Here is an 18652-nt window from a genome sequence, read left to right as displayed (position 1 = left end):
CAACAGCTGCTGCTGTACTTTGTACTTGAGAAGAAAGTTTTATTCTTCAGTCGAGGCTATCACTGTTGTTGCTTGTGTAGAAGCCCTGGTCTGTTCACTAGTTGGTGCTGCAGTTGTCACAACTGCTGGGGGCACTGTTGTCGTATGATCAACTGGTGCTGTTGTTGCAACATCTGTTTCTAGTTTAATTGACTGTCCAGTTGCAATCACAGGTGGAAGAACTTTCTTGGTTGTGACTTCAGTTGGTGTCTTCGTTCTTTGAGTTGTTTGCTGCATTTCCTTTGCTGCAGTTGATGGCTGTTCAGTACTTGCTGCTGCAACTGAAGGCGTAGTTGTAGCTGCCTCTGTTGTCTGCTTCTGAGTGACCCCCACTGGTGCTGCTGCAATAGTTGAAGCATCTACAGGCTCAGTAGAAGCCTGTACTGCAGATGTCTGGAACTTTGCAGCGGTTGTTTCAACAGCTGTACTGACAGACGCATCATCTGCACTGATGGCATGTGTAGTGGCTTGTTTTGAAGTCACCTGCACTGTGGTCTGTCCCCTTGCCATGCTTATTCTCTGTCGCTGAGATGTTTGATTAGGAATGAATCTTGTAGACCCAGAAATAGACTGACTAGTTTGTTTGAGCAATTTCGAGGTTGCCCCTGCAGCAGTTGTCACAGCTCCTGTTTTTGTTCTTTCTGTACTGGCGGCTACTGTAGTGGCATATTGTGAAGATGGTCTGGAACTCCCCACAGCCGGCTGTGCTGTCGTCACAACTCCAGGAGACGAAGACTCTGACTTTGCCAAAGAAGCTGTAGTAACTCTGACTGCCGCTGTACTTGCAGCATCACTCTGGTATCCCGTAGACTGTCCACTTCCAACACCTGGTAACTGCTGCTGCGTTGTAGACACCTTGCTTGAAAGCTGTGTTCTATCCGTTTTCACGGTCGGGCCACTACTTGCATCAACGGCTATTGGAACAAGGAGTGTTCCGTCTGATATTTTAGTGCCGTCTGATTGATCTGTAAATGCCACTGTCTGTGTTGATGCCACTGTCTGTGCTGATGCTGTGAGCAAAAATACAACAGCAGTACACAGTTATTTAAGTCTACACATGCAATGTACTGGTACTGCAATGCACTGTCTGTGTTGATGCTGTGAGCAAAAATCAAAAGCAGTACACTGTTATTCAAGAGTTCAGATGCAATGTACTGGTACCATTAAAAAGAAAACCTGGCAAATATACACTATAGGTTCCTTGACTTGAGAATGCTTCACCGATAGTGTAACCAAGCTGACATATGTTTTTGATGCTCTACAGTTGTTCCAGGACAATGGTTTAACATTCTTTCACCATCGCAGCTTTTTTATCTATTCAAATAGTTCAGTTGAAATGAACAAGCAAGACTATCAGCTATTATCTGTATTATTGCCAACACACCATACAATTTACTTTTAAGTGATGATTTCTTAATCAGTTTGTTTGAACTCCCACTCAGCAGTGTATTGTCATTATGGAAAACTGAAAGTGTTTTATTGTTTATGATCAGTTCTGGACTGAAGAAGATAGCATTATTTGTGACAAGATAATTGTGTGTGACTTTCTAACCTTATGATCTTGTAAGTCTTTAAATGAGCATTAAAGAGAACATGCTCACATTAAAAAAAATATTTTTTTCACAACCTCCATATTTGACTGTCCTTCTCAGATAAGATATTGTGGTCATGAACTTCACAAAAGCACAATTATCTACAATCAAGGGATACTGGTCAGTTTCCAAGTGAAAATGAGTTAACTATTAGACGACATCATATGAGAAATATACCCTTGTTTTAAATTTCTTTCCTGTCTTGAAGGAAATGATTAAATGTGTAAGCTGGCTGATTCATCTGAAAAACACTCTGAACTGCTGGAGTTCAAGGGCTGAGAATGACTTTGAAGGTGTTTTTGGATTCAAACATAGCCTACTGGACAACCTTGGATGACGTCAATTTCAGCACACACTTGAGTTTAATTTTATAGTCACTTAGGATCCTTGAACCCAATGACTATTTTTATTTATTTTGTTTTTTATTTTACTTTCAAAAGGGCATAAAAGGATAAAATCATTGCCAAAACTGTCTGTTGGGTGATTAAATTCATGTTGGTAATTTGAATCTTCAATTATGAATATGCTAAGCAGTCTATAAATCCAAACAAACATCTTACACATCTTTAACAATCAATTTTTCCAACAGGAGTCATTTCCAGCCTTTCACTTCCTTTATAATAGAATAAACCACTTTTTACAAACCTAAAATCTTGCAAAAATGAATACGAAAGGCAAGACTTTGCTGACAACGATTACTTCAAGTTGTTAAATAACATTAGATACATTTAATGAAATGATACCAAGCATTTTTGATGGAAAATACACCAATTACAGCTTCTAACACACATGAAGTGAAACAAGTGTGGCACTTTTTTTATTTAATATGATTAAAATTTTCATTGAAAAAAAAATGAATAATTGAAATGCCCTCCTGTAACTATCGTTTCCTGAGCCACAGCAAGAGATAGTTATTTCTTTGTATTGACCTCTATGGGCTTTACTAAACTGTGATGTATTGTATTCTTGATCATGAACATTGTAACTGTTGAAATTACTTCCCATGGATATAAAGCAGTACTACAGAGCTGGTAAATGTTGTTTTCATGATCCATACAGATGGCATGTTGCATTTTACTACATTCAACAAAATTACCCAATTATAATACATTATGAAAAAATAACCATTTTAATAAATTTGAAGCACTTGGCTAGTTTGAATTCACATGGTGGCAATTAGTAACACTAGAATCATGCCCGCTTTGTTCTCCATGCATTCACACCATAGCCAAGGGTAAAATGATATTTACTGTGTAAGCCACACAATGCGGGAATATATAATACTACATAAATGTTACAACTACTTAAAGGTCAGGAATCATGACTGGCCTGGGAGTCGGGCCAGTTACACTTCACAGATATTCTGATAAAGATTCATGTTGGTTGGGATCCTCACAAACTCCTTACTCAGTGGTTAATGATTGTGGAACAAGCAATGAACTCACATCATTCCCATGTTACCTTACAAGCAAATAAGGAAGTCATGTAGCTTGTACATGTACATTGGATTCCTGCAGTTTTCACTCTAGCAGGTCAATGGCCAATGAATTTATATTTACCAGTACATCAAAACATGTCACTGCAAGAGAACCACAAACTAATCAATTATCAATGTACACATCACCATTGAAGATGGTGAAAGTGCTGATTCAAGTCACAGATGATGTATGTATCCCAACATTGGTATCACAGATGGCATGGGGACCTGAACTAGCATCTCAGAGGCCAATAATGAAATTTGATCTGGCCATTCTCCTCTTTGCCCTTGTCTGACCCCTGTCTACTGTTGAAAAGCACAGGCAGTTACAATGATTTAATAGTAAAAGCTGCATGCACGATATAACTTTCTCTTCTTCAGCCATTTCGTTGCTCCACTGCAAAGATGTAAATCATCGCAGTATTGGCCAGAGATTGAGATTCACTCTGATAAACAACAGTAAACTAAAACTAAAGAACATCCAGAGCTGATTGTATCACTTCCGTTGACATCCACAGTGAGTTGATATTTCTACAGCAATGCTGCAAATTGATTGAACAACACAAATAATGTATGCCAACTGTACTTGGTTCTGTTTTGGAGGGAACAAAAATTTAAATTTTAATCCACAGAAATTTAAATCTGGATACCCCATGTTTTTATTACTCTGATTAAGTTATGGATTTCCATATACAATAAAGAAAATCGTATTTATTTGCAAATGTAACACTTTTCTGTAAAAATAAATTTGCATCTTTGGTGAACAATGATTTATCATTTAATTAATCGCTCACTTTTTTCACCTTCTTCAAATCCAGGTGTGGCAGACATGAAAGGTACCTTGCTTTGATTTTGCCTAGATGAGATATGCAGAACCAAGGAATCAATCATATGACGTTTAACGGATCTCACAGGCACAGATTCAAACGAAATTGTTTGTCAGTAGTGAACAGAGAATTATTGAAGCGATGTCAAAGAAAATTCAATCCAGTTTATTTTCCTTCAATTTCGGCCCAGCCCGTGAACGGGCGGCACCGGCTCCAGACAATGACACGCCACATTCACCCGAACCTGGCTCAGCCTCTGACATGTCCAGCCAAGAGGTCGCAAGCAGCCCTCCTGAGACAAAAAGCAAAATCCGGGTCGTGACTTTCTCGCCGTCGCGGATATGATACAATTTCACAGATTCAATGTCTGCGTGCACATGTATTTGTCAATCAAACAGGGCCGATTTTAATGATATATAACTCCACATTGGTGGTCTATGGTCAACTGAGTGAGTGTGGCAAGCCGTGAATTGAACGCCTCATGCGGCCGATATGCGCGTCAAGCTTGACACGTCAACTCATATTTTCGCGTCAAATGAATATTTTCGGCGTCAAATACGCGTGATTTACGCTTGTGTGTGTGTGTATTTGTGTGTGTATGTCTGTGTCTGTCTGTCTGTAGTATAGGCCTATATGTATGTATGTATGTATGTATGTATGTATGTATGTATGTGTCGTGAAAGTTTGAGATTGTTGAGTGATTTTGTTGTGTTTTCATAAGGTGCATATTTTGCGTGCTATAGCTTGATGTTTAAATAGGATTCTAAACTTGTTTGACATCACAGTGCGAACGTCATCGAAAACCAGGATTTGTTTCTACGCATGACATTGGAAAATTAGCCAATGACGTTCATGTTTATTCTAACTTTGATACAATGTTCTGTGTTGCCTTTCCCGCCGTTTTGGGAAATGAAAGCGAGGCTTTCCACGTGGTTGCTCTTCGAATTGCCATAACGTGAGGAGTTCAGGATCCTCTCTCCAGTGTTTTCAATAAATAGTTACGTGTTTATTGTTAACTATTCCGAGTCCAGCTGTCTTCTCAGTGACATCCGATATTAAAGAACCTTCCCCCCCCCCCCCCCCCCCACATTTTTTGGTGCCGAGACCAGGATATCGCGATGTCGACCGACGCTGGACCTTCAAGTTCTAAAGACGCTATTCCGCTTCCTGAACTCAAGAAACGAAGAACGGTTTGCCGATCACTACTCACTAAGGTGTTCAACAAAGCTGAGACCGAAATCAATCAATACAACGCGGAAGCTGAAAGCCTTCTCTGCTATCAAAGCAACATACAAGCTCGTCCAAGTCAGGTATGAACGACTTACAGCTATCGATGAACTCATATTGAACAATACTCCTAACCCAGAAACCGACAAAGATATCGAGGACTCTGGCGATTACGAAATAGCAATATCGGAAAGAAAAGAATTGATCGGCCAATTCATCGAATCCCACGACCCCGCCACGCTACGAAGAGCCGCTGCAGAAAGTAACACTACTACTGTATCTACACCACTCATCTCTCAACGAAAAACGATCCAACTACCTAAACTCGAGCTTCAAACATTTGCAGGAAATACTCTGAAATGGATGAGTTTCATCGACACATTTAACGCCTCTATCCACGATGATAAGTCACTTTCAAATATCCAGAAGTTCACATATCTTCGACGTCTTTTCACAGACGAAGCAGCGCGTACAATTGAAGGACTTGATCTCACCGACGCAAACTATACCAACGCCATGACACTTCTCAAGGAAAGATATGGCCAACCCCAAACGATTATCAGCGCTCACATGAAATCTCTATGGGAACTGCCTACTCCAACGGCAGATGTATCAAGTCTGCGCCATTTCTACGATACGCTTGAATCCCATGTACGCGGTCTACACGCTCTGGGAGAAAACGAAGCCTCCTATGGTAAACTACTAATACCCATGATACTGGAGAAACTACCCACAGAAATACAACGAATACTCGCAAGAACACGCGGAGGTGATGCCTGGGATCTACCAGCCCTCCGAAAAGCCATCTTGTGCGAAATAAAAGTCAGATCTGTTGGTAACAATAACACTGATAATGATAATGATATGCCGCACCAACCGGCAACCATCGCCACTTTTTACTCTAATTCTACGACTAGAGGACAGAGACCTGTACGCACACCTAGACAACGCCCGTGTCTTTACTGCAGTGGATCACATCCGCCAACTGACTGCACAGTTGTATCAGATGCAAAGTCCCGCATGGAGCAGATTTATAATTTTTTTTTAGTTCGTCGCTGTCTGAAGATAAAGAGGGCAAAGATGTGCCAAGCACCACAAGTGGCCAAGCAAGCGGTCACGGGGGGGGGGGGGGGGTCAGGAGAGGGGTGTCCCCCTGCTGCTGTTGGAGCTTTTGAAAAATAGAGATTAAAATGGTGTTATTTGGTGGGAATTGGGAAGTATTTTTGCGGGGGGAGGTCAGGAGGGGGTGTCTCCCTCCTGCTGTTGGAGCTTTTGAAAAATAGAGATAAAAATGGTGTTATTTGGTGGCACTTTGGAATCATTTTTTTCGGATTACACATCTTCCTCTGAAACATGGTCTTCTTGCTCCTCAGTAGCTTCCTATAGTTTTGAAAATTGACTATTTTGGTTTCCTGGCTTCCCTTTCTACTGCGTGGTGAAATGCCTACATTCACCCCACCAAACATCATGCATATCTCACGATTTACAATTGATTTTGACAAGCTGAGAAGCTAAAATAAGCTAAATAATATAGTTAAATTTGCATATTTGTGTTTTAGAGCAATTGTTGCCCTTTTGATCAAAACATCTATTTCTCTGTAGCAGCATGTCCAAATTGATTGGATGTGTATAGATGTGTTGAAATTTCAACATTTGTCTTTTTAGGGCAATTTATGCCATTCATGGTCAAAAAATCTGTATTCTCTGAAAGGGCTTGTGGCATTTTTTTGAAATTTGCTACACAAAAACGATTATTCATGCAGATTTATTCAGTATTTGCAATCGAAAAACTTTCAAAGTTCAACCCTTTTGTGTGTTTTTGTGTTGGGATTTGTTGGATAGATGGCATTCTACGTAGTGTATTGTTGAAGGTTAAAACATGTGTTGCTGTTGTTTTTTGAGGCTGTTTTTTGAGAAAATGCCTTTTTAAAAGCAAAATAATACATAATGACTTGATATGTTGTTTTATCATTATTGACGTGTTTCTACTTGTTCACCCATTCTTGCATTCATCATTGCAATAAAATGCTGTGAAAAAATGAAAGTGATGTGGCCTGCATCTGTTTACCTTGATCTTAAAAGGCAAATACAACTTTCTGTCTTGACAACCATACCATAGTTTCAATGTTTTACCTAGTGTACCTGCTTGGTTTGTACGCAGGAAACAAGTAGAAAACAGGCTCTATAATTTCATAATTTTCAAGTGATCAGAATACAAAAGTCCTGAAAAGATAAGATAATCACAACTTCCAGTATAAGGGATACAGTCACTCTAAATGTATAAATTAAAATGAAAATGTGCGTGGAGGATGTACTAAAAAATACAGAAAGTTGCTTTCTGTCGGTAAAATCTAAAAAATTCAAAATTTTAAAGACTTTTGCAGATTTTTTTTTACGCCTTTGTCTTCTTATTTATTTTTTTTTATTTTGCAAACTAGTTTGAAGATTTTTTTTTCCCTAACTTTCTGCTCTGAAATTTTTTTTTTCTGTTTTTGACCACCCCCCTCCCAAGATCTAATGGTTCGTCCCTAACTGTCTGGGAAAACATACTGTCGGACATTGTGCTTCAAAATTCTCATGCAGACTGTGTAAACGTAGACATCACACTTCGCTACATCAAAGTGAATTTGTTCCTCGCCATAAATCAAGTAACCGTAACGAAAATGGATCAACTCCCAGCAAGGACAACCGTCAAACTGAACGGAAAACTCAAACTGATAGCGGAAGCCAAACTTCAAAGTTTATTAGTGAAAATACTCAGGTACATTTCTCGTCAGGCAGTTGTACTCCGACAGGTCCAGTATTGTTGAAAACCGCCAAGATACCAGTCTCATCAGACAATGGAACTGTTGTGACCGCTACCGTACTATTTGACGAAGGGGCGAACCGTACATTTGTTACTGAGAGTTTTGCCGATCGCGTTCGCGCCAATATCACGCGTTCAGAAACTGTCGATCTTGCCGCCTTCGGAAATAAGCATACACGTGTCCACTCTATGAAAAAGGAACTTTCGATCTTCACACTCTCTCTGGTTACAAAGCTGAAATTGAAGCACTTCTGATTCCTGAAATTTCTACGGGCCTAGAGAATCACGTTGACTCTCATTTGCTTACATTGTCTTATTTGAAGGGCCTCCGTCTAGCACACCCTGTCTCAAATGATGCCTGCTACGATATTGATATTCTCATCGGCGCTGACTACTACTGGAGTTTCGTTGGCAACGAAATCATCCGCGGACAGGGACCCACTGCCGTTGATTCGCCGTTTGGATACTTACTTTCTGGCCTAAAACAGAATGGTAAATCTACTGCTGCGGCCAATGTTTTACACGTCATGATTGACACTCTGAGTGACAATGTGATAACTACATATTGGGACTTGGAGTCTATTGGAATAAAGGATGACACGACACAATGCAACACAAAGAAGCAGAATTCGAGTCCTACAGAGATACTCGTCTCCGCCGTGAGAACAACCACTTCGTCGCCAAGTTGCCATGGAAACCAAACCACGATCCGTTGCCCACTAACTTTCATGTTGCTAATAATAGAACGCGCGCGATGATACGCCGTCTACCAGCTGACATTGTGAACATTTACCACAAAGTAATCACTGACCAAGAGAAACAAGGTTTTATTGAACGCGTCGAAAACGACAACACGGAATTTGGTCACTACTTGCCTCACAGACATGTCAAGAAAGACTCTACAACCACGCCCATCCGAATAGTGTACGATTGCAGTTGCAAAGGCAATAACACTTCTCCAAGCTTGAATGACTGTTTGATGACGGGACCGCCATTACTGAATGATTTAACTTCAATTCTTCTGCGTTTCAGAGCGAATCCGATCGCACTAACCAGCGACATCGAGAAGGCGTTCCTTCAAAATTTAATACGGCTTGAGCCCTACGAGAGAAAGTTCACTAAGTTCTTGTGGCTTTCAGACCCAAATGATATCGACAGCGAATTCGTTACATATCAATTCAAGTCGGTATTGTTCGGAGCGGTCTGCAGCCCTTTCATACTCAACGCTGTTATTAAAACACAGATAAGCTGAGCCCGAAAATCAGACAGCAGCGGACTTGAAACAAGACATTTATGTTGATGATGTCATCAGTGGACGCCCTACTGAATCTGAAGCCGTTCAATATTACGAAGAAGCCAACAAACTGATGGACTCTAGTGGTTTCAACTTACGCTCCTGGTCATCAAATAGTGACGCTGTTCGTAAACTCGCTGAGAAAGATAACAAATTAAAGTCAACGCCATGCGTCGGTACTCTCGGTATGCAATGGGACTCTGAGAAGGACACGCTCACGTACAAAGACATCAACAATACATCACCAGACCTGTTGACTACTAAAAGAGAAGTTGTCAGTCATACTGCGTCGTTGTATGATCCGTTGGGATTATTATCGCCAGTACATGTCAAAGCGAAACTACTCATTCAGGACATTTGGAAGTCAGACATACACTGGGATGAACCTCTAAACGAAACTATGTCAAAAGCATGGTACTCTAATCGCCGACGACCTCAACCAGAGCACCCGTACTACATTCGATCGTCGATATTTTGATGGAAAGACTGATAACGCCGATGATAACAATTGCGAGCTACACGTCTTCGCTGACGCTTCAAAGAAAGCCTACGGAGCCGTCGTTTACCTCAAGAAAAACGACAAAACAGCAATTGTTATGGCTAAAACACGTGTGGCACCAATCAACAACAAAACTTTAACTTTGCCCAGATTAGAGCTCATGGCTGCTGTTGTCGCCACTCGACTGAGTAAGTTTGTACACAACGCATTATCATCCAAGTACAACTTCACAGAGCGCGTGCTTTGGTCCGATTCACAGATCGTCCTACGATGGATAAACAGCAAGAAAAGGCTGCCTGTCTTCACGGCAAACAGAGTGAAGGAAATAAATAATTTCCAACACACCTTCAAATACTGCCCTACAGCATACAACCCGGCTGACCTTCTCACTCGCGGAATTACTTCACGAGAGTTGAGTAATTCTACACTCTGGTGGAATGGACCAGTTTGGCTATCGGACAGAGACAATTGGCCAAACTGGGAACTATTCGACACTCTATCGTGCGAAGAACAAAGTAACACAAGCTCGGATGCCATGACAACCAAAGTTGAAGAGACTTCAGAACTCAACCTAGACGAAACCTCTGCTTATCACGTGGCTAGTCTCCCACCTGCGGACATTCGCTCTACTCTACCTGTTGTCAAGAGTTATGACACAATTCATCGGGACATCTCGGGCACTGAATTGACACGTGACAATCCATTGATAATGTCGCCACCTGAAGTTGTCGCTCAAATTGAAATTCCCGTCGGAATTCAACACGCTATTGACCCATCGAACTACAGTTCTCTGAACAAACTTTTGCGAGTTACTGCGCTTGTTCGTCGTTTTGTGTCAATATTGAAACACAAAGACAATGTACCGCGTGGACAAGTAACAGCAGATGAGATAAATCAGTCCGAAACTGAGTGGATCAAGCAAATTCAGAACGACCAATTTCGCGATACCATAACTTCACTTCGCGGAAACAACAGAAAGTACTGTTCATCGATATTCTTCGCTGCGGGGGACGAATACATAACGCACCGATTGAATCTTCTATACCAAGTTCCCCATCCTACTGCCTAATGGCCATCCTTTCACTAATTTGATCATTCGCATGATCACGTTCGACTCAAACACAGTGGTGCCCAAACAATCATCACGTCACTTCGCCAGCGCTATTGGATACCACAAATACGGCGTGCAGTGAACTCGTATCATACCGAAATGTGTGACATGTCGACGGGTAGATGGTAAACCCTATCAAAAGCCATTAACTGCACCATTACCGGATTATCGTATCAACATGGTCCCACCATTCGCGGTAACCGGAGTTGATTTCACTAGCCCTTTATTCGTCAAATCCACGAACAATAACTTTGGCCGGCCGGAGAATGTTGTGAAAGTTTGAGATTGTTGAGTGATTTTGTTGTGTTTTCATAAGCTGCATATTTTGCGTGCTATAGCTTGGTGTTTAAATAGGATTCTAAACTTGTTTGACATCACAGTGCAAACGTCATCGAAAACCAGGATTTGTTTCTATGCATGACATTGGAAAATTAGCCAATGACGTTCATGTTTATTCTAACTTTGATACAATGTTCTGTGTTGCCTTTCCCGCCGTTTTGGGAAATGAAAGCGAGGCTTTCCACGTGGTTGCTCTTCGAATTGCCATAACGTGAGGAGTTCAGGATCCTCTCTCCAGTGTTTTCAATAAATAGTTACGTGTTTATTGTTAACTATTCCGAGTCCAGCTGTCTTCTCAGTGACATCCGATATTAAAGAACCTCCCCCCACAGTATGTATGTATGTATGTATGTATGTATGTATGTATGTATGTATGTATGTGTGTATGTATGTATGTATGTATGTATGTATGTATGTATGTATGTATGTATAGGATAAGAATCATTTTAAATACGCGTAGTTCATCTGTTGAATAGGAGTGCAGAGGAGCGTTTTTTGGACTACCGCGCCGTGGATAAATTTAGCGTTAATTGTTCCGTGATTTGTCTCCGACTTAATTCTTTCCACATCAATAGCATCGTCCGGAGTATGAATTGGTGTTAAGATATTGAAAGAAATATAAAGGAGAATCATTTTTTGCTCACGTGTTTACACACGTGAGCATATGTCGCAGCGATGTCTGTCTGTCTGTCTGTCTGTCTGTTGGTCCGTTATCTCAAAAACGGCTTATCAGATCAGAATCAAATCTGGTACATATATTCAGTTAGCAAATGGCAAGAACTGATTAGTTTTTGGTGGGTGTGGCTTGCATACTTTTTGCTCATTTGCATAATTAATAATTTTAGAAAAAAAACGGATATACATTAAAAAACGACTAAGGGACGGACCATTAGATCTTGGGAGGGGGGTGGTCAAAAACAGAAAAAAAAAATTTCAGAGCAGAAAGTTAGGAAAAAAAAAATCTTCAAACTAGTTTGCAAAATAAAAAAAAATAAATAAGAAGACAAAGGCGTAAAAAAAAAATCTGCAAAAGTCTTTAAAATTTTGAATTTTTTTTAGATTTTACCGACAGAAAGCAACTTTCTGTATTTTTTAGTACATCCTCCAGGCACATTTTTAATTTTAATTTATACATTTAGAGTGACTGTATCCCTTATACTGGAAGTTGTGATTACCTTATCTTTTCAGGACTTTTGTATTCTGATCACTTGAAAATTATGAAATTATAGAGCCTGTTTCATACTTGTTTCCTGCGTACAAACCAAGCAGGTACACTAGGTAAAAAATTGAAACTACCGGTATGGTATGGTTGTCAGGACAGAAAGTTGTTTTTGCCTTTAAGATCAAGGTAAACAGATGCAGGCCACATCAGTTTCATTTTTTCACAGCATTTTATTGCAATGATGAATGCAAGAATGGGTGAACAAGAAGAAACGCGTCAATAGTGATAAAACAACATATCAAGTCATTATGTATTATTTTGCTTTTAAAAAGGCATTTTCAATTCTTTTTTCTCAAAAAACAGCCTCAAAAAACAACAGCAACACATGTTTTAACATTCAACAATACACTACGTAGAATGCCATCTATCCAACAAATCCCAACACAAAAACACACAAAAGGGTTGAACTTTGAAAGTTTCTCGATAGCAAATACTGAATAAATCTGCATGAATAATCGTTTTTGTGTTGCAAATTTCAAAGAAATTGGACAAGCCCTTTCAGAGAATACAGATTTTTTGACCATGAATGGCATAAATTGTCCTAAAAAGACAAATATTGAAATTTCAACACATCTATACACATCCAATCAATTTGGACATGCTGCTACAGAGAAATAGATGTTTTGATCAAAAAAGGGCAACAATTGCTCTAAAAACACAAATATGCAAATTTCACTGTATTTTGCAAACAGCTTCTCAGCTTGTCAAAATCAATTGTAAATCATGAGATATGCATGATGTTTGGTGGGGTGAATGTAGGCATTTCACCACGCAGTAGAAAGGGAAGCCAGGAAACCAAAATAGTCAATTTTCAAAACTATAGGAAGCTACTGAGGAGCAAGAAGACCATGTTTCAGAGGAAGATGTGTAATCCGAAAAAAATGCTCCCAAAGTGCCACCAAATAACACCATTTTTATCTCTATTTTTCAAAAGCTCCAACAGCAGGAGGGGGTGTCCCCTCCTGACCTCCCCCCGCACAAATACTTCCCAATTCCCACCAAATAACACCATTTTAATCTCTATTTTCAAAAGCTCCAACAGCAGGAGGGGGACACCCCCTCCTGACCACCCCCTGCAAAAATACTCCCCAAGTGCCACCAAATAACACCATTTTAATCTCTATTTTCCAAAAGCTCTAACGGCAGGAGGGGACACCCCCTCCTGACCACCCCCCGCAAAAATACTCCCCAAGTGCCACCAAATAACACCATTTTAATCTCTATTTTCCAAAAGCTCCAACGGCAGGAGGGGGACACCCCCTCCTGACCACCCCCCGCAAAAATACTCCCCAAGTGCCACCAAATAACACCATTTTAATCTCTATTTTTCAAAAGCTCCAACGGCAGGAGGGGGACACCCCCTCCTGACCACCCCCCGCAAAAATACTCCCCAAGTGCCACCAAATAACACCATTTTAAGCTCTATTTTTCAAAAGCTCCAACGGCAGGAGGGGGACACCCCCTCCTGACCATCCCCCCGCAAAAATACTCCCCAAGTGCCACCAATAACACCATTTTAAGCTCTATTTTTAGCTCCGCTGTCAGCGACGCGGAGCTTATCAAATAGGTTGATTATCCGTCGTCGTCCGTCGTCCGTCGTCGTCGTCCGTCGTCCGTCGTTGTCCGTCAACAATTGCCTTCTCCTCTGAAACCACAAGTCCAATTGCTTTGAAATTTTATATGCAGTTCACTTGGGGTGACCTTACTTCAGTTTGTTCAAATCATGGTGAAATTTGCATATTTGTATTTTTGGGGCATTTTTTGGTGTTTTTGGTAAAAAAATCTTCTTCTCTGAAACCGCTTGTCCAATTGCTTTGAAATTTGATATGCAGTTTGCTTAGGGTGACTTAAATCAGATTTGTTCAAATGGTGGTGAAATTTGCATATTTGTATTTTTAAGGCAATTTTTGTCATTTTTGGTAAAAAATCTTTAAAAATATTCTTCTTCAAAACTACTGGTCAGATAGCTTTTATATTTGGTACATATGTCCCTAGGGATGATCTATTTCAGATTTGTTCAAATTGTGCAGAAATATGCAAATTTGCATTTTTAAGGCAATTTTTGCCATTTTGGTCAAAAAATGTGTTTCTCAAAAAGTACTGGTCTGATAGCTTTGAAATTTGGTATACATGTTTCTACAGATAAGCTTAGTAATATTGAATTTCTGATGAGATCTGTAATTTTGTATTTTTTGGGCAATTTTTGCCATTTTTGGTCAAAAAATGTGTATTTCCAAAACTACTCATCTGATAGCTTTGAAATTTGGTATACAGGTTTCCTTAGATGAACTAAATGATATTTATAGAAATAATGATGACATCTGCAATTTTGAATTTTTTGGGCAATTTTCCCATTTTTGGTCAAAAATGTGTTCTCAAAAAGTACTGGTCTAACAGCTTTGAAATTTGGTATACAGGTTTCTATATATGAACTAAGTGTGATATTTTGAAATTATGATGAAATCTGCAATTTTTATTTTTGGGGGCAATTGTTGCCATTTTTGGTCAGAATATTTTATTCTCAAAAAACTACTCATCAGATAGCTTTGGTTGACATGTTCTTAGGGATGATCGGATGTGATATATTCAAAATATTCAAAGTATGATGAAATCTTCAATTTTGTATTTTTGCAGCTTATTTTAGCCACTGTTTTCTGGCCACTGCATTGAGTTATCAAAGATTTCCACCTTCTTCATCAACATGTGTCAAAAATAGTTATTCTGTACATAAATACAGCGGAGCTATATCGGCCGCTAGGTCGCTTGTTCAAAAGCTCCAACAGCAGCAGGGGGACACCCCTCTCCTGACCTCCCCCCCCCCCCCCCCCGTGACCGCTTGCCTGGCCGCTTGTGGGGGCTTGGCACCACATCTTTGCCCTCTTTATCTTCAGACAGCGACGAACTAAAAAAAAATTATAAATCTGAAAATTTACTCTGAAAAAAAAAATTTGCACAGCTAATCTCAATTGGAAAAAAAAAAATTTCAGAAATTTACAATAGTAAAAAAAAAATTTTCACAATTTCATTGTGACCACCCCCCCTCCCAAGGTCTAATGGTCCATCCCTAAACACAATATTTGATGAGATTTGCTACAAATGTTGATCACACCAAGATATATCAGCAGAGGGAACCATTAAGGGGTGACATGAAAGATAAATACCAATTTGCATATTTAATGAACTTTCCTAACTAGGGATATATGTCTGATTTGACTCGATCAAAATTAACCAAACTTGGTATGTATATTAAAGATACTATGATTTAACATTATTAAAAGTCATTAAGCATTTTAACCTCAGCCAATTTCTAATTTGCATATTTCATGAACTTCGTTAATTAGGGATATATATTTGAAATGACTGGACCAAAGTTGATGAAACTTGCTACATGTATTGAAGCCACTATGATACAACATTTTTGAAAGTCATTAAGCATTTTTACTTCAGCCAATTCCGAATTTGCATATTTAATGAACTTTCCCAATTAGGGATATATATCTGAATTAACTTGATTGTAGTTGTTGAAACTTGCTATATACATCAAAGATACTGTGATATAACATTATTGAAAGTCAAAAGACATTTTTACTTCAGCCAAAACCTAATTTGAATATTAAATGAATTTTCATAATTAGGGATATTTATCTGAATTGACTTGATCAAAATTGATGAAACTTGCTATGTACATTAAAGACACTATAATACAACATTATTGAAAGTCATTAAGCATTTCTCTTCAGTCAATTCCTAATTTGCATATTTAATGATCTTTCCTAATTAGAGATATATATCTGAATTGACTTGACCAAAGTTGACAAAATTTGCTACACATATTACAGATACCATGATACATTATTGACAATCATTAAGCATTTTTACTTAAGCCAATTCCTAATTTACATATTTAATGAACTTTGCTTATTAGGGATATATACCGGGATTTACTTGATCAAAGTTGGCAAAACATGCTCTCTACATTGATGATTATACCAGGTACTAGGTTAAAACAATATCGAAAGTCATTTCACATTTTCATGTCAGCTAATTTATAATTTGCATATATAATGAGCTTTCACAGCTTGGCATATATGGCTAGAAGGACATGGCCAACTGTAATTACACTTGCTTTATAAAGTGGTGATACAATAACAGCGGTCAAATAACTTTAATATTTTTATTTCAGCTAATTACATATTTGTATACTTCATGACCTTTTAGAATTAATCGGCGGTGATTATTTTTCATTATGTTGATCATAATAATTTCAATGAAGTTGCAAACATGTGGCAAAGGTTCAAATTTACACATAACTTCAATATATAATGAAACACGTGAGCATTTACAGTTCATATCTGGTTATAGGTGAACTCGATACTCTGTAGACTTCACCTGTTGAATTTCAAACATTTTAACAGGAGCGTGGCAAAGAGTTTTTCGGGCTGCCGCACTCAGGATAAATATAGATATACTGGTTCCGTGAGCTGTCTCCGGCTTAATTATTTTCACATCAATAGCATCATTCGCTTTGACGCACACATTGGCTGATATTCTGCCAATCATGGATCGACTGAATTTGGTCTTTCAGCGGGAAAATGTTAACTTACGGCTGGTGAAACCCATGGTAAACGCTACGATCGCCAGGCTTGATGAATTACAGCGTGGTCAAATGTCAGCTGTCAATGAGCGAAATTTTGACCGGGAATTTCGGGAGTCAAATCGCCACTTCAGAGGGCACATCCTGACATATGCCAGTGACACCAATGTTGAAGCCTACGACCGAGTACGCGTGGATTTTATCGCGCATCTCACCACAAGTCTGAGGGATCGCTTTCCCGAGGAAGATCTCAATTTATTGAGCTGCCTTGACAAAGTTTTGAATGTCCGACACTATCCAAATGAAAACTTGAACGAGTACGCGATCGCCGAAATCGCAGTGTTGGCAGACTACTTCGGAACACCAAAGGTCAATGATGCTGGTGTGGCAATCGCGCCACTGCTTGACGGAAATCAATTACGCGAACAGTTTGCCACCGTAAAGCGATCATTGGTGGGACACGGCATTGGAAACTTTGATGATGCCTGTCGCGTTCTCAGTACGGGGATATTTTCCCATCATTCAAATCACAGGCGTACGGAATGTTTCCTAGATCGTCGTCGGATGGGAAGTGACTGACACTGTACTGTGAGGCCGAAGGCCGAACCTCGGTACTGTATAAGAATATTCTTAATCTTATACAGTACCGACATTTTTTATGGACGCGTCAAAAATACGCGCAGCCAAAAATCCTAGCGCGACCTCTGAATAATTGACGAAAATGTAAATAAAAATGTACGTGTTGATCTTTCTATGAAAATAAAACTACCCCAAGGGTACATTTGATGGTTTTATGATAAAACGAACAAACGGAAAGTAGATAAGTACTACCGTCTTGCTAACACGAGCTACTTCAAATGGATTCGTCATTCAAAGTATTTCTTGTGCCAAGTGTCCATTTACACATGCACTTTTTTCTACACGTGTTTCGCGCAGAGTTTTCTAATCTTCGTGCCAAATATATTGTCCATTTAGAGCGAGTTGATCTATTATTCAGATCAATAATAATAGCAGAGGAAATTTTGAATTGCATACTTCCGGCGCGGAATGTTCACGATATAAGCTCCCCTGTCGTTCACTGGAATATCAGCTGAGCAGAATATAACATATTTTTAAAAGATGCTTCCATGTACATCTCATATCTTACCTGTAACTACCCAAAGTAGCATTCCTGCAACAAAATGGAAAATTCGCAAAGTCTTCATTTTGTCGTCAGCTTAAGTAAAAAATGTCCAACTCTAAAAAAGTGAAAGAACTTCCACAATGTTCTCCTCTGTGGGTTGGCTGGGCACGCTATCTGGTGGGAGCAAACGACATCCGCTTTTATAACACACCTCATCTGCAGTCTGTGCTCTAATTCGACAATTGATAGTCACGTGTTGAGTGGAATTCCCGGAAACTTGGAAAATGGAAAATGGAACATGGAAAAGGGCCATGGAAAATCATCGTAATTTGGAAACACATTTGTTGAGAAACGTTATACAAAGATAGCTATTTCTTTAATTCCTTGACAATGAAGACAGAGGATATTGAGAGGGATTGTTTATGAAGCAGGATCTTTTGAGTTCAAAACAGACTGTTTCCCGAGGCCGGGAAACAGTCTGTGTTTGGGGTGACTCACAGTC

The 18652-nt window shown here is 39.4% G+C and overlaps 1 protein-coding gene across 1 annotated transcript; it reads right to left on the bottom strand.

Annotated features, from left to right (window-relative positions):
• Nucleotides 1-37: 37 nt before the first annotated feature.
• Nucleotides 38-18343, bottom strand: LOC139135093 (mucin-22-like). The gene is made up of 2 exons (XM_070702324.1): nt 18175-18343; nt 38-1049 (listed from the first exon to the last, which is right to left on the bottom strand). Exons 1-2 carry the CDS (start codon nt 18230-18232, stop codon nt 40-42), a joined length of 1068 nt encoding a protein of 355 aa, XP_070558425.1. The 5' UTR covers nt 18233-18343; the 3' UTR covers nt 38-39.
• Between the last annotated feature and the right edge of the window lie 309 nt (nt 18344-18652).

This window comes from Ptychodera flava, chromosome 6 (assembly GCF_041260155.1).
Source record: "Ptychodera flava strain L36383 chromosome 6, AS_Pfla_20210202, whole genome shotgun sequence".
Taxonomy (NCBI): Eukaryota; Metazoa; Hemichordata; class Enteropneusta; family Ptychoderidae; genus Ptychodera; species Ptychodera flava.
The sequence above is the reverse complement of the archived record's forward strand: the minus strand, read 5'-3'. Positions and strand labels throughout refer to the sequence as shown.